This window comes from Sturnira hondurensis, unplaced genomic scaffold, assembly GCF_014824575.4.
Source record: "Sturnira hondurensis isolate 20B ecotype Veracruz unplaced genomic scaffold, ASM1482457v3 Scaffold0009719, whole genome shotgun sequence".
NCBI lineage: Eukaryota > Metazoa > Chordata > Mammalia > Chiroptera > Phyllostomidae > Sturnira > Sturnira hondurensis.
In genome coordinates this window covers 2,577,636-2,590,789 of record NW_028082350.1, presented here as the reverse complement: position 1 = coordinate 2,590,789, position 13,154 = coordinate 2,577,636, and the positions used below count along the sequence as shown (strand labels likewise).

At 51.0% G+C, this 13,154-nt stretch overlaps 1 protein-coding gene across 14 annotated transcripts in view; it reads left to right on the top strand.

Annotated features, from left to right (window-relative positions):
* The window catches only part of PHLDB1 (pleckstrin homology like domain family B member 1), a 51,721-nt gene that overhangs the window by 27,546 nt on the left and 11,021 nt on the right, over nt 1-13,154 (top strand). For 9 of the 14 annotated variants that reach the window (XM_037057437.1, XM_037057443.1, XM_037057440.1 and 6 more), the window contains 10 exons: nt 1,898-2,008; nt 2,132-2,221; nt 5,147-5,287; nt 6,730-6,870; nt 7,022-7,124; nt 8,476-8,770; nt 8,892-8,982; nt 10,846-10,992; nt 12,555-12,671; nt 12,946-13,048. In XM_037057437.1, the coding sequence (XP_036913332.1) occupies nt 1,898-2,008; nt 2,132-2,221; nt 5,147-5,287; nt 6,730-6,870; nt 7,022-7,124; nt 8,476-8,770; nt 8,892-8,982; nt 10,846-10,992; nt 12,555-12,671; nt 12,946-13,048 (1,339 nt within the window). Of the gene's footprint in view, nt 1-1,897; nt 2,009-2,131; nt 2,222-5,146; nt 5,288-6,477; nt 6,600-6,729; nt 6,871-7,021; nt 7,125-8,475; nt 8,771-8,891; nt 8,983-10,845; nt 10,993-12,554; nt 12,672-12,945; nt 13,049-13,154 lie in introns of those variants that run through there. The other 5 variants (XM_037057444.1, XM_037057442.1, XM_037057439.1 and 2 more) reach the window with 4 other exon arrangements.

Below are 13,154 nucleotides of genomic sequence, written 5' to 3'. Positions count from 1 at the left end.
CTGTGCTTCTCATGAGCCTGCTCCTCTTTAATCCTTGGCTTGCAGTGTCCCACCCACCTGTTTCTATCTGCCCTGGTGCCCTGTGCTTCCCTGTCCTCTCCAGTCTGGTTTGGAGTGTGTCTTTGGTATCCAGCAGCTCTGGTTCTGCTCCTAGCTCTGCCACTTACCAGCTAGGACATCTTACCTCCTAAATGCAACCGTACATTGATGTTTCTCTCTCTCTCTCCTTGCCTTCCCCTATGTCAGTGTTCTGATGAGTAAAATGGACATGAAGGCACTTGCCTCATAAGAGGGTAAAAGGAGGTAACAAATACAAAGCATTTAGCAGAGTTCTTGGGTCCTAATAGGTTCTCACTAAACTGTAAACAGCAGATCTTGCAGTGAGGCTTACTGCCTCCTCTGCTTCAGTCTTTTCTTGGGCTGACCCCAGATTTGAGTCAACTTCCTCTTTTCTTCCCTCTTTACCATGTCTTGCTCTTAACGGTGGTAATTTAAGGCCATCTCTTTCAGGAAGTTCTCTTGGAACTAACCCAGCCCATTTTTCCCAGCCTTCATCCTTTTCTCTCGTTTATTAACTTTTTATTTTTTTTTTAAGAACATGAATTTTGAGCCAGGCATTGGCTAAAGCCTTATTGGGGATGTGGAGATAGAAAAGACACTGGCCCTGCTCTTGGATCTGACAACCTAGGCGGGGTGGTGTTGATGGAGACATATTCACAAGTAAGAGTAATATAAGGCAAATGGTGATACAAAATAATCTGAGCACAGAAGGAAGAACAAAGAAATAGTGGTGATCAAGGAAGATATTAGAGAAAAGATAGCATTTGGTCTGGTCTTAGAGGGTAAGTAAGCACTTGATGAGTGAAGAAGACAGGGATAGCTCTTCTGGGGTAAGGGAGCAGTTTAAGAAAGGCCTGAGAGTGCACATCTTCACAGCTGAGTGTGCAACATGGCAGGACTCAGAACACAGAGGGCTCAGGGTAGGAGGGAGCTGAAAAGTGTAGAGCCAGTTCTGGGAGCCTTGAATTCTGGTTTAGGAGTTTGTACTTTATCCCAGAAGTAATGAGGAATCATTAGAGGATTTTTAGGAGTTATCTAACTGTACTTGTGGATTTTTAAAAACTTATTTAAGTAATGAGCCCTGGCTGGTGTAGCTCAGTGGATTGAGCGCAGGCCTGGGAACCACATGATCATGGTTCGATTCCCAGTCAGGGCACATGCCTGGGTTGCAGGCCAGTTCCCAGTTCCCGGCAGGGGACGCACGAGAGGCAACCATACATTGATGTTTCTCTCTCTCTCTCTCCTTGCCTTCCCCTGTAAGATAAATAAATAAAATGTTTTAAAAAATTATTTAAGTAATGTATATTGTCCTTAGAGAGATTAGAAAATTCAGATAAGCAAACAAACAAAAACAAACCTCAGAGACCATTTCAGAATGGTATTTGTGGCAGTGTGGACTGGATCACAAAGTTGAGACAGTTGGAAGCAGGAGGCTGGTGACAAAATTCAGGCTGGGAAACCTGGATGTGGGTGGTGGCAGTGGGTGGTGGCAGTGGAGGTGGGATGGGGGCAAAGGGGTAGTTGGAGACTGTTCAGTATCTGCAGGATTCTGGACTTGTTGACTGTGGGGTTAGAGGGGAGGGACGTTTGGGGACTTGGGTTCTGGCTGGTATGCCTGGTGACACAGGGGTCACTGGTCAAGGCAGGGATAGGGGATGGAGCTGACCACAGCAGCAACCTGGCTTTTCCTGGGATAAGTTGAGACCAAGCAGAAGAGTTGGTTGATTGCCTTCACCCAAGGCTAGGGTCTCTCAAAGTGGCAGGAGAGATAGCCAAGCCTCACCCTGTGCTCAGCCCTGTCTCCCCAGGGCCTGACTGACCAACCCATATCCTCCAGGAGCACCTGGCCATCCTGGACAGTCAAGCTGGGCAGATCCGGGCTCAGGCTGTGCAGGAGTCAGAGCGCCTGGCCCGGGACAAGAATGCCTCCCTGCAGCGGCTGCAGAAGGTAGCTCAGCTGTGGGGAGGGGCAGGGGGCGGTGGAGGGTAGAACAGGATTCCCCCCTTGCTTAGGCTTCTTCCTTGCTGTCACTCAACTCCTTTTTGATTCTCTGCCACTTTGGACTTGCAGGAGAAGGAGAAAGTGACTATGTTGGAAAGAAGATACCACTCACTCACAGGAGGCAGGCCTTTCCCAAAGGCCACATCGACCCTCAAAGAGGTAACATGGTTGGGTCACCCCAGCTTCAGGCCCAAGGGTTCTCCTGGGAGGCTCTGGAGCAATATGTGGTACTTGCACCCTAATGGCTGAGACTGAGTATGGGGACATTTTCCTGAATCAGAGAGATGCAAATTGGAATGGTCCTGAGGTCTGGGATGTTCTATGGCTACCAGCTACTTCTGTTTAGTTACCTTTCTGGCTTCTAGGAGCCCACTGATCTTACTATTTTTGGTGACTGAATACATCGTGAAGAGGATGTGGTATTCAGAGGTTTGGAAAAGGCCAGGGCTGGGCAGACTTACCTTCAGGGGGAGAATAGGCTCCTGATCTTGTAGTCCCTAGTCCTTGGTCTAGAACTAGGCTCTTAGTTCAGAAGTGGGCATTTAGGCCCTTAAGCCATTCTTTCCTGAGTCTTTTCATCCTTGGTGTGTAAGGTCCAAAGAGGGCATGCCTAGTTTTCTGCACCCTTTCCCTTCTTCCCTGCCTCACTGCATGAGCAATTTAGGCCTGGGATGGGGTGGCTGGGCTGAGTATGAGAGCTAGGAGCCCTTACCACATACCCTTTCTGTAGGCCGAATTGCTCATCTCTGAGTCCTCGGAGAAGGAACTGGGGACTGCAGCTCTGGGCCCATTCCCAGGGTCATCTAAGGCTGGTGCCTCCTCTGTCCCCTTAACCCCACCTGCTTTCACTCAGCTCTGCCCCAAAGCACAAGAGGTAATCACAGCTAACTGCTTGCTCTGCTGTGTTCAGACTGCCTGTCTGCCTGCTTGCTGAGATCTTGCCTACAGCTTCTCCCAAGGACCCAGCTGAAGGGTGTGTAGCAATAATCCTTTGGCCAGAGTTTGTAAGTTTGAGTGAATGCCCATGTGTCTGTGCAGCCAATAAAAAATCAGAGTATCAGTTTGCATATTAATTTGTATGTATTCTGCATGCCATTTCTTAATTTTCACAAACACTGGACCCTCTTACTCATTTTCATTTTCTGTGACCCCTGGCCTCTGGAGCTAGTGAATGCCCCTGGAACAGTTGGCCTCTGGGAGCTAAGCCAGAATGGGCTCCCCTTGGATAGGGCCATTGTGCTTTGATTCAGCATGCATTTTGGATGAGATTGGGTGCATTCGGGGTGGTATGGCCATAGACTCAGCATGTATCTTGGATGCCTGCTGTGCTCCCAACACCTAGATAAGCTCAGGGCTCTAAGGATATGCTCAGGAAATATGACAGTTCCTGGCCTTCCAGCCCCCAGTGTAACGTGCTAGCATCTTTCCAAGTCCTAACCTTTGGGCAGTGGCCCATTTTGCTTTTTGCTGCTTCCTGCCAAGGCCTCCTTCTCAGAGCCCATCTTGCTCAAGCCCTAGAGGTGTTTCCACCCTGACTTCTTAGAGCCACCCACTGCTCTAAGCAGATAGAGTGCAAGGGGACCCTCCAGAATGGTGTGACTGGTATTTGATGCTATGTGTGTGTGCCTCACTGGCGGTGCTCAAGGTGCTGGGTCCTGGTGGGTTCTTGGAAGGCCCTTCCTAGGCTTCTTCTCCTGCTCCTAGCCCAGGCCAAACCCAGGGATGGGCCTTCACGTCTGCTTGGAGCAGCCCCTAGGTGCCAAGGCAGCCTCAGAAGTGAATGTCAAGAAAAGCCTATACACACTAGCTCTGCCTGCCCGTTTTTGGTCCCTTGCTGCCCCCACAGCCATCTGTGGTTACAGTGGACAGTTGAGCTCCCCACTCCTGCTCTAGATTTTGTATGAAACGAATGATGGCTCTAAGATGTGAACTTTGGGTGTCTGGTACCTGGTTGAACCTGTTAACCTCTTCTCTGCCTCCCCTCCCTGCCCACTGGGCACCCTGGGAGTGTGAGTCTGGCAGAGGTTCTCTAGCTGTGCTCTGCTTGGACCCCCTGGGCTTCTGCCCCTCCCCACCCCACCCCAGTCTCTCCTCTACCCCCAACCTCCTGCATGCTCACCCAGCCCCTGCCTAACAGGGAGGTATCAGCTTGTGCCCAGGGACCTCCTCATGGATGCCCTCAATTGCTCCTCAGGCCTGGGTTGGGGGACAGTGAGGGAGAAGGGCAGCTGGCATAAAGGAGGCTGGGAATGGTTCTGTCTCTTCCCTAGGGCTCAGAGGTTTCCTCCCACTCCTAATGGCTCACATAGGAGCAGGCCTTCTGCTGTACCATGAGGGCATCATGTTGAGAGGCTTCTGGCTTCCTTGGGTTATGCAAGCCTACTCTGCTCTGTGCTTTCTATGCTTGCCCTTTCCTTGCCCATGGACAAGACCATCTCTTGTGTTCCAGTCCCGTGAACCTCTTGCATTCCCTCCTGTGTTCTGGCCTTCCTCCAAATGTGGGATGCTTGAGCATCCAAAGGTGTTGTGGGGCACCTCACCTGTGTCCATAGCCCCTGGGCCAGACCTGTCTCTCTGAGCCTCTGCCTCCCAGGACCTGGCTCTCACCATCTGCCTTCCTCCCATTCTGCTTTCTTCCTCCTCCTTTGCTTCTCTCACACCTTCACCCAAGGTTGGTGGTCTGTGTGTTCCTGCCACCCCCAGCCCATTACTGGTGTGGTTCTGTTTGTGTGTTTTGCCCCTGCTCTCCTATCTTCCCAGCTCTAGGCCAGCCCCAGGGGATTGGTCAGTGCCTGTGGGCTCTGGTTGGCATAGCACATGTCTGTGTTTTGGGAGTTATGCCCTGACTGTTTCTCTTTGCCCTTAGCACATTCACAACTGTTTTCTCTTCCTTCTCTTTGTGTTCTTTCTCCCTTCCTTGCCTGCTTTCCTCACCTTCCTGTCACTTTTTCTGATAATTGCTTTCCTTTAGCCTTCCTCCAATCTTCTCCTTTCTTCTCCCTTTTTCTTTCCCCTCATTTCCTGATTTTTCCTCTCCATCCTTCCCCTCTTGTACCCTGTTGCTCTCCCTGTGCTCTCCTCTAGATGGAGAAGCTGCTATTCCCTGCTGTAGACTTAGAGCAGTGGTACCAGGAGCTGATGGCTGGGCTGGGGACTGGCCCCGCTGCAGCCTCCCCTCGCTCCTCCCCCCTGCTTCTGCCCACCAAAGCTTTTTGTCAACTGCAGGTAACCCCCTTCTTTACTGCCCATCCCTCCCCCATCCCTGCTCCTCGCCTCTCTGGGTATCTTCTGCCAATCCATTAGTCACACAGGCCACCTTAGATTGTGGGGGTTAAGGCCAGCCAGGGGTCTCTGGACCCTGAGATGACAGTGAGGGTTTCCTCATGGGCAACCATCCTGGCATTTTGGGTAGGTAGAGAGCCAGTTTCACAAGTCCCAAGGTGATATGGTTGACTGTCCAGTAGGGAGGGTTTGGGAGCACTGGTCAGGTTGAGATCTGTTTGGTGCCTTGTGTGGGTTAGACTACAGCTGCCCTGCCCTTGGCAGCCCTCAACCCCAGAGCTTCTCGCTCAGTCTGGGGATCTAACATACTCTTGAGTCTGTTGCAGCCTGTGAGAACTGCCAGCATTCTGCTCTCCTGGTATTTCCAGGGGTGACACTTGAAGGCAGGACAGAGGGACAAAGACTATGAAGTGATAGCCCTGAGGACATGCCTAACCCTGAGTCTGAGAGTTGCTATGGAGGGCCTGGGCCTACCTGAGCTTGCAGCAAGCTGCTGACCAGAGGGTTGGGAAGGAGTATTTGGATAGTCTTTCCCCCAGGTTTCACTCCACTGACCTGCTGTAGTGCCTAAGACGGTATCATTCAAGATTCATTCCTTGAGTGAAGACATTGTGCCTCTAAGACTGATCTGAGCTGAAATTCCATATTCCCTTTGGGAGGAGTTTGGTTTATGTAATGTGGGGCACCTCTCCTTGTGCCCAGCTGGTTATAGATTTTTATGTGTTTTGATTCATTTAATCACCATAGGACTTTGAACTAGATATTGTTAACGTTTTACAGATCAGACACTTTGGCTCAGAGAAGATAAGTAATCTACCCAAGGCCACGCAACTAGGAAGTAGCAGAGCCTATGCTGAGAATTAGGGTTCTTAACTCCAAAGAGCATATTCACCAAATATTAATGCAGGGAGTGAGCTTGGCAATTACTCAGTCTAGACATTCCCACTCCTTTTCCAAGGAAGGAATCCAAGGCCCAGATTGGGGAGATGTATTGCCCAGGGTCACACAGCACGTTAGTGGTAGAGCTGGGGCCAGAGGGAACCCTGGCCTCCAGTTGGTCTTCTGTGCAACTCTGCCCAGGCAATGTTAACTCCTTGCATGGGTCCATTTACAAAGTTCTCTCTAAAATGCAGGGTTGGACCAGGGATTGTCCCAAGAAAGAACAGTCTGGAAAGGAGGCTTGGCAGCTGCCAATATCTGCCTGTTGGGCTGGCCTAAGAGGCTCAATGTTATATCAGCTAGAGACAGAAGCCTGGTACCTGAGCAATAACTTGGATCCCAGCCAGCCTAGAAGACCGGGGGTGGGGGGTGGAGCGGGGGGAGGGGGGTCACTGTGGTAACAGTGGGAGAGCTGGGGCTCACCAGGCAGTATTTCTTCCCTCTAGGTTTACCGCTCCAAGATGGATGGGGAAGCAACCAGCCCTCTGCTTCGTAACCGTAGTGGCCCCCTTTCCTCTTCCTCTGGCTCTTCCTCCTCCTCCTCCCAGCTCAGTGTGGCTACCCTGGGCCGTAGCTCCTCCCCAAAGGTCTGAGGACAGTGGGTGGGCTGTGTGCATAGAAGGGTGGTGGTGGTAGGGTAATGGAGACTCCTACAATCGGGAGAGGCCCAAGTCACCCACGAAAGCCTTGGTGGGGGTTCTTTTGAGCCTCATGTTTCAGTGTTCCATCTCCCTCCAGGGTGCTCTACTTGCCCAGAATGGCACAGGAAGCCTTCCTCGCAACCTGGCAGCCACACTGCAGGACATTGAGACCAAGCGCCAGCTGGCCCTGCAGCAGAAGGGTGAGTGGCTGTAATGCCAGCCCATCTACTTTCCTGGGGGCCCTGAATATCTGCCTCCCTGCCTTCTCCCATTCTCATTCATGTCCATACTGTTCACAGCATATTTTTTTTATTTATCTATAGAGGGGAAGGGAAGGAGAGAGGGAGAGAAATATCAATGTATGGTTGCCTCTCGTGAGTCCCCTACTGGGAACTGGCCTGCAACCCGGGCATGTGCCCTGACTGGGAATCGAATCGAGATTGTGTGGTTCACAGGCCCACACTCAATCCACTGAGCTATGCCAGCCAGGGCAGCATGTTTTTCTTTAATTGGGATCTAGGCAAGAGCAGAAAGGATTTAGATTATATGCCTAAAGGAGACTATAGGGCTTTGAGGCCAGGAAGCTGTGAGATCTTTCCTAGAGAGCCCAGCAAATAAAAGGAAATGGTTTTTGACCTGAGTGGGCATATGCCTTGCCCTGTCTGGAGGCAGGGGGATGGACTTGACCTCTAGAAATGGTTCCCTAAGATGTTGGCTCTGGAAACCCAGGAGTCCTTATTGCTGGAGTGTATTTTGGTTGTTTTGAAAGCCCATGTCTGTGCCTCTCTTTCCTGTCACCCACTCTGTGCTTCTCTTCTCTGCCCTCTGCTGGGATCCCCCATACCAGTCGAGTTGTTTCCTGCAGAACCCCTCTTAACTGACGACCCCGCAGGTAGACTGTTGATCATTGAGGACATTGACCAGCCAAAGCTGTCTGCTTTGGCCAGGCACCCTTTGCCCAGGCATCTGCATGATGTATTCTGTCCAGGTCCCCACTGCCCATAGACAGGCTCCCAGGCTGAGCTGGGGTAGGATGTCTGGCTGCCTCACTCCCCGAACTGAGCACTCTGCTGCCTCAGGTGTGCTCCACCTGTTTCCCCTTCCTTCTTTCCTGCTGCTGTTGCTCTTGCTTCTGCATTGCTGCTGGTTCTGCATTGACATCCTGGGTGTTCATGGGGCTCCCACCATCTCTTCCTTTTCCCTTCCCCAGGGGGCAGGGTGGGTTCATGTGTCCCCACTTATTCATGCCTTTGTTGTGAGCTGGAGGCCCCTGGCCATCATGCTGCCAAGACACCACGTGGCCAGGATCAGTGCCCTGTGTGGACTCAGGATGTAGAAGGGGCGCTAAAGCCAGACTGTGCCGCTGTAGCTGGATGGCAGGGCAGTTGGCCCTGGAACTCGGGGGGAGGTTTCAGGGACGCTCGTGGGGCTGATGTGGGTGCCCTGTGTTAGCCTCTTCCTGCTCACTTCTTCTCTCTGTCTGTGATGCTGCCAGTGTCCTCCCCACACAGCTGGGTTGCCCCCTGTGACTCCCACCTGTTCTTCCTTTAGGGCAGCAGGTAATTGAAGAGCAGCGGCGGAGACTGGCTGAGCTGAAGCAGAAAGCAGCAGCCGAGGCTCAGTGCCAGTGGGATGCCCTGCACGGGGCATCCCCCTTCTTGGCAGGCCCCTTGGGCTTCCCCCCACTCATGCACCACTCCATCCTGCACCACTTGCCGGCTGGGCGGGAGCGTGGGGAGGAGGGTGAACACGCCTACGACACACTGAGCCTGGAGAGCTCTGACAGCATGGAGACCAGCATCTCCACAGGAGGAAACTCAGCCTGCTCCCCTGACAATGTGTCCAGGTACCTAACCTCCACCCCATCCCGCCTGAGGTGTCAACTCTGCACTCCCCCACGATGGATCTACCACCTCTGCCAGATGGCTTCTCAGCTCCTTGATGCACCACTCTTCTTCCTCCTCCAGCACAAGTGGCCTGGATGTTGGCAAGATCGAGGAGATGGAGAAGATGCTGAAAGAAGCTCACGTGAAGAAGAGCCGGCTCATGGAGTCGAAGGTAAGGCAGATCTGGGCTTCAGAGGCAGAGGCCGTGGGGCTCCAGTGCTGCCTTTTACTTGCCAAAGGCCTGCATTTTATCCCAGGACATTTCACCCACATTATCATTGCAACATTCCCTTGAGGAAAAAGGTGGGGATATGGAGGCTTGGTGAGATTCATTTTTCACACCTTGTAGGAAAAGAGGAGGCAGCGCAGTAACCATTGTCCAACATGAATTTCCTGAATGGGAACATCTAGTCTTTGTGTGTTTGTTTCTGTGGATGTTTTCGTCACCATGGGAATTTTGATTCCTGTCTACCTGAGTGGCTGGTCATTCCTCTTGGGGATGGTTAGAAAAAGCAGCAACTGAGGGTTGAGTAATAGGGACAGAAGAGAAGGCATCTGCCAGATGTCCAAGCCAGAGCAGAAGTGCTGGCTTGGGGAACCTCAGGGAGCAAGTGGGGGCTGAGGGAAGTCATGTCTCCTTCAATGACCTGGAGATGGGACACACCAATGAGACCAGTAGTTTATCCTGGACACAGCCAGTCTGAGGAAACCCAGGCCTTGGGAGGAGGTTAGATAAGGGATCTGTGGAAGCTATTCTTCCTCCACCATCTGGTCATTCTGCATCTTTTGAGATGAGAGAGTAGGACCTGGAGAGCAGGAGTCAGCAGCTCCAAACACCAGGAAAAAAAGGCTTTTAGTTGTAGTCATATTAGGGAAGTACAAATTTATAAGCATCTATTGGCAAATGGGGAGGAAGGAGATTTTGCTAAGTTTTAAGCTAGGAAGACATGCCAAATGGAAGTTAGTGGTATAAAGGTCATTATCATTGATTAAGACACATAAAACATCACTGAAGTGCTCTGTATTTAATGATTAGTTTTAACGACTTTTAAGATTTTTTTTTAGATTTTATTTACTTATCTTTAGGGGGGAAGGGAAGGAGAGAGGGAGAGAAATATCAATGTATGGTTGCCTCTCATGCGTCCCCTGCCGGGAACTGGCCTGCAACCCAGGCATGTGCCCTGACTGGGAATCGAACCATGATCATGTGGTTCACAGGCCCGCGCTCAATCCACTGAGCTATACCAGCCAGGGTGGCTTTTAAGATGTTTTAATAATGGCTTTCATTGGTTCATTTCCCTCCCATAAAATCTGTAGTTTAAGTACCAATATTTCTAGTTTGGAGTTTCAACGGGCCTTAGTGATTAGGGAAGGACCACTGAATATATTCACTGTCAAAAAAAGTCTAGATAATCAGCGTTTTAGGAATTCAGATAACAATTACAAGAGACCCATTTATTTATTGAATAAATAAATAAATGATGTCAGTGATGGGCAGAGATCTTATTTAATTTTTATTATGATAATAGGAATATGCATTCTTGGCCCCATTTTCCAGGTGAGGCAGCTGAGGCTTGTGGAATTTAAATGATTTTGTCAGGGTTCCACAGTTCACATTGGTGGCTGAGCTGGGATTTGAATGCAGGGCCATCTGATTTTAAAGCATTGACCCAGCAAGGTCCTTGAAGAGAGAGTTTTTTTTTAATGCTCACCTGAGGACATGCTTAGAGGGGAAGGTAGGGAGGGGGTGGGGGAAGAAACATCAATCAGTTGTCTCTCCCATGGCTGAATCTGCAACTCAAGCATGTGCCCTGACCAGGAATTGGACGCACAACCTCTCAGTTTACTGGATGATGCTCCAACCAACTGAGTCACACCAGCCAGGGCGAGGGTGGGTTTTGAGGATGATGCCTCTGAATGCCAGGCTACTCACTGAGAGGGGAGTCTCCTGTGGCTCTGCCCTCTTCTGAGAAGGGGAAACTGGGGATGGAGGAAGAGGGCAGCTGTGGGCACTGATCCCTGGCTTTGGTGGAAGGAGCAGGAGATGGAGCTACGGCGTCAAGCCCTGGAGGAGGAACAGAGGCATGGGGAGCCAGTGGAACGGAGGCTTCAGAGTGAGAGCACCAGGAGGCAGCAGCTGGTGGAGAAGGAGGTCAAGATGCGAGAGAAACAGTTTTCTCAGGTAAGTGGGCAGTGGGGTATGGTGGGTACTGGCTTGAGGGTGAGGCTGTGGAGGGGTAGAGACATTCTAGGGCAACTCTTCTAGGTTGTAAAAGCTGCTCTACTCAAAAAAAGATTACTGTTGGCTCAGCACAAGCAAAATTCTACCAGAGACTCATTCAGTCCCAAGGAACAGGGGCTTGTTAAGCCAGTGTGTTTCTGTATGTGTGTATGTGTATGTTGTGAGTGGATGGGTTGGGGGGGTATGACAGACTACCTTGCTAACATCTCGGGTCAGAGAAGATGGTCTGGATGGGCCTCTCAGAGATGGGAGCCAAGAGTCAAGTATCAGGGTGGCTCCCCTTGGCCTCTTTCAAGGGCCTCATCTCTGTTTCATGAGGCTCTGCTGTGCCTCCCTTCACTTCTCTGATGGACTCCTGTACCTGGTGCTTCATGGCAGTCCTGACCCTCACTCCACCACACCTTTTGGCTCCAGGCCCTACTATCAGCAGATGACCTGGCTATGACTGTTGGTTATATCTCCAAGAGAAAATTATACTAGTTTCTCCTTGGGACAGGAATCCTTCCCTATACGAAACACAACTCTGGACTCTTTCCTTACATAGGAGACTTGAGCAGAACATTTAAAGGTAGGAGGAGAATATAGGTTGGGTAGGGAAATGTACCCATGTTTCTGGTCCCAGATCCTAGCCCTTGTGAGAACCTGAGGGACTCAGACAGGCTGTTCCTTATATTGGGTTTCCATTGACCTCCCCAGGGTGGGGGTCCCTTGGGATCTCCTTCCAGTAGTCACCAGCTATCACAGGTCCCTGACTTCCTGTAATGCAACAATATAAATTCCTAGGAATAGGCTGCCTTGATTAGGTTTGAGAATTAAGAAAAATAATCAGATACTGAGAGTTTTACCACTGTGCTTAGAATCTCTGTCAAATGCCTAATTCCCCTCTCTGTCTGTGGCCACTTTGGGACTCTCTAGCCCTGTCTCATGGAACTGAGGCATTGCTGCAGGGACCAACAGTGTGCTATGGGAAGTGGGTAGAGCCAGCCCATTTTGGGGGTACCCCTTGGAAGTTGTTCATTTTGTAGTATAAGAGTTTTTGAGGTGGAACAAACCTTAGTGATTTTATAGTTCAAATCCCTTGTTTTACATATAAGGAAACTGAGGCCCAGAGAAGGGATATGACCCAGACAAGGTCCTCAGGAAGTCAGAGACCAGATTTCCTATTGGGTTTTTCTTCCCAGAGCCTGTTCATATGTGGCCTCTGGGTTTATTCCATTCAGCCCTGGAGGGAGAAGAGGGGCAGGGACAAGACAAGTATGGCTGTATCTTGGTCATAGGTGGGGAAACATAGGCATAGAGTCACTCAGTAGTTTGCCCAAGCCTAGTCTGCCCAGCACAGACATGCTAGGTCTCTGCTTTTGCCACAGGCCCTGTGAAACCAGAGTGGCAGCATGGGGGTGGGGAGGGAGTAATGGCAGGAGTGAGGACTGAAGCCTAGGGGCCTGGAAAAGGAAATGATGGGGAAGAGCGGAGACTCTGCTGACCCTTCCCTCTGCTCCCAGGCACGACCCTTGACCCGCTACCTGCCAGTCCGGAAAGAGGACTTTGATCTGAAGACCCACATTGAGTCCTCAGGACATGGTGTTGATACCTGCCTGCATGTGGTACTCAGCAGCAAGGTACTGGTGTGCATGGCCCTGGGGTGCTAGGGAGGGCCCTCCTCAGTCCTCAGAATAGTGGCCTCAGTTCCTGACCTAACACCAGAGGTCTTTGTCCCAGGAGCTGGTATTTCTTCTGGCTTGAAGAAATGTTGAGGATAGCACCCTGCCACCCCTGTACACCGCCCTCCCACAATGAATATAGGCACAAGTGATGGCACTTACGTTGCTGCTCAGGGAGGAAAGGTTTAGGGGCTGTGCTTTTGGGTCCGTCCTTACTTCTGCTTCCCATCAGGTCTGCCGAGGCTACTTGGTCAAGATGGGCGGCAAAATTAAATCATGGAAGAAGCGCTGGTTTGTCTTCGACCGGCTCAAGCGTACCCTTTCCTATTATGTGGGTGAGTTCCCACCTAGCTTCGCTAAACCCAGACCCCTGGGCTCTGTTACCAGGACAGCTGGTCTTCTGGAAAGATACCAGGCTTCCGAGTTGGGGGGCCAAAGGCT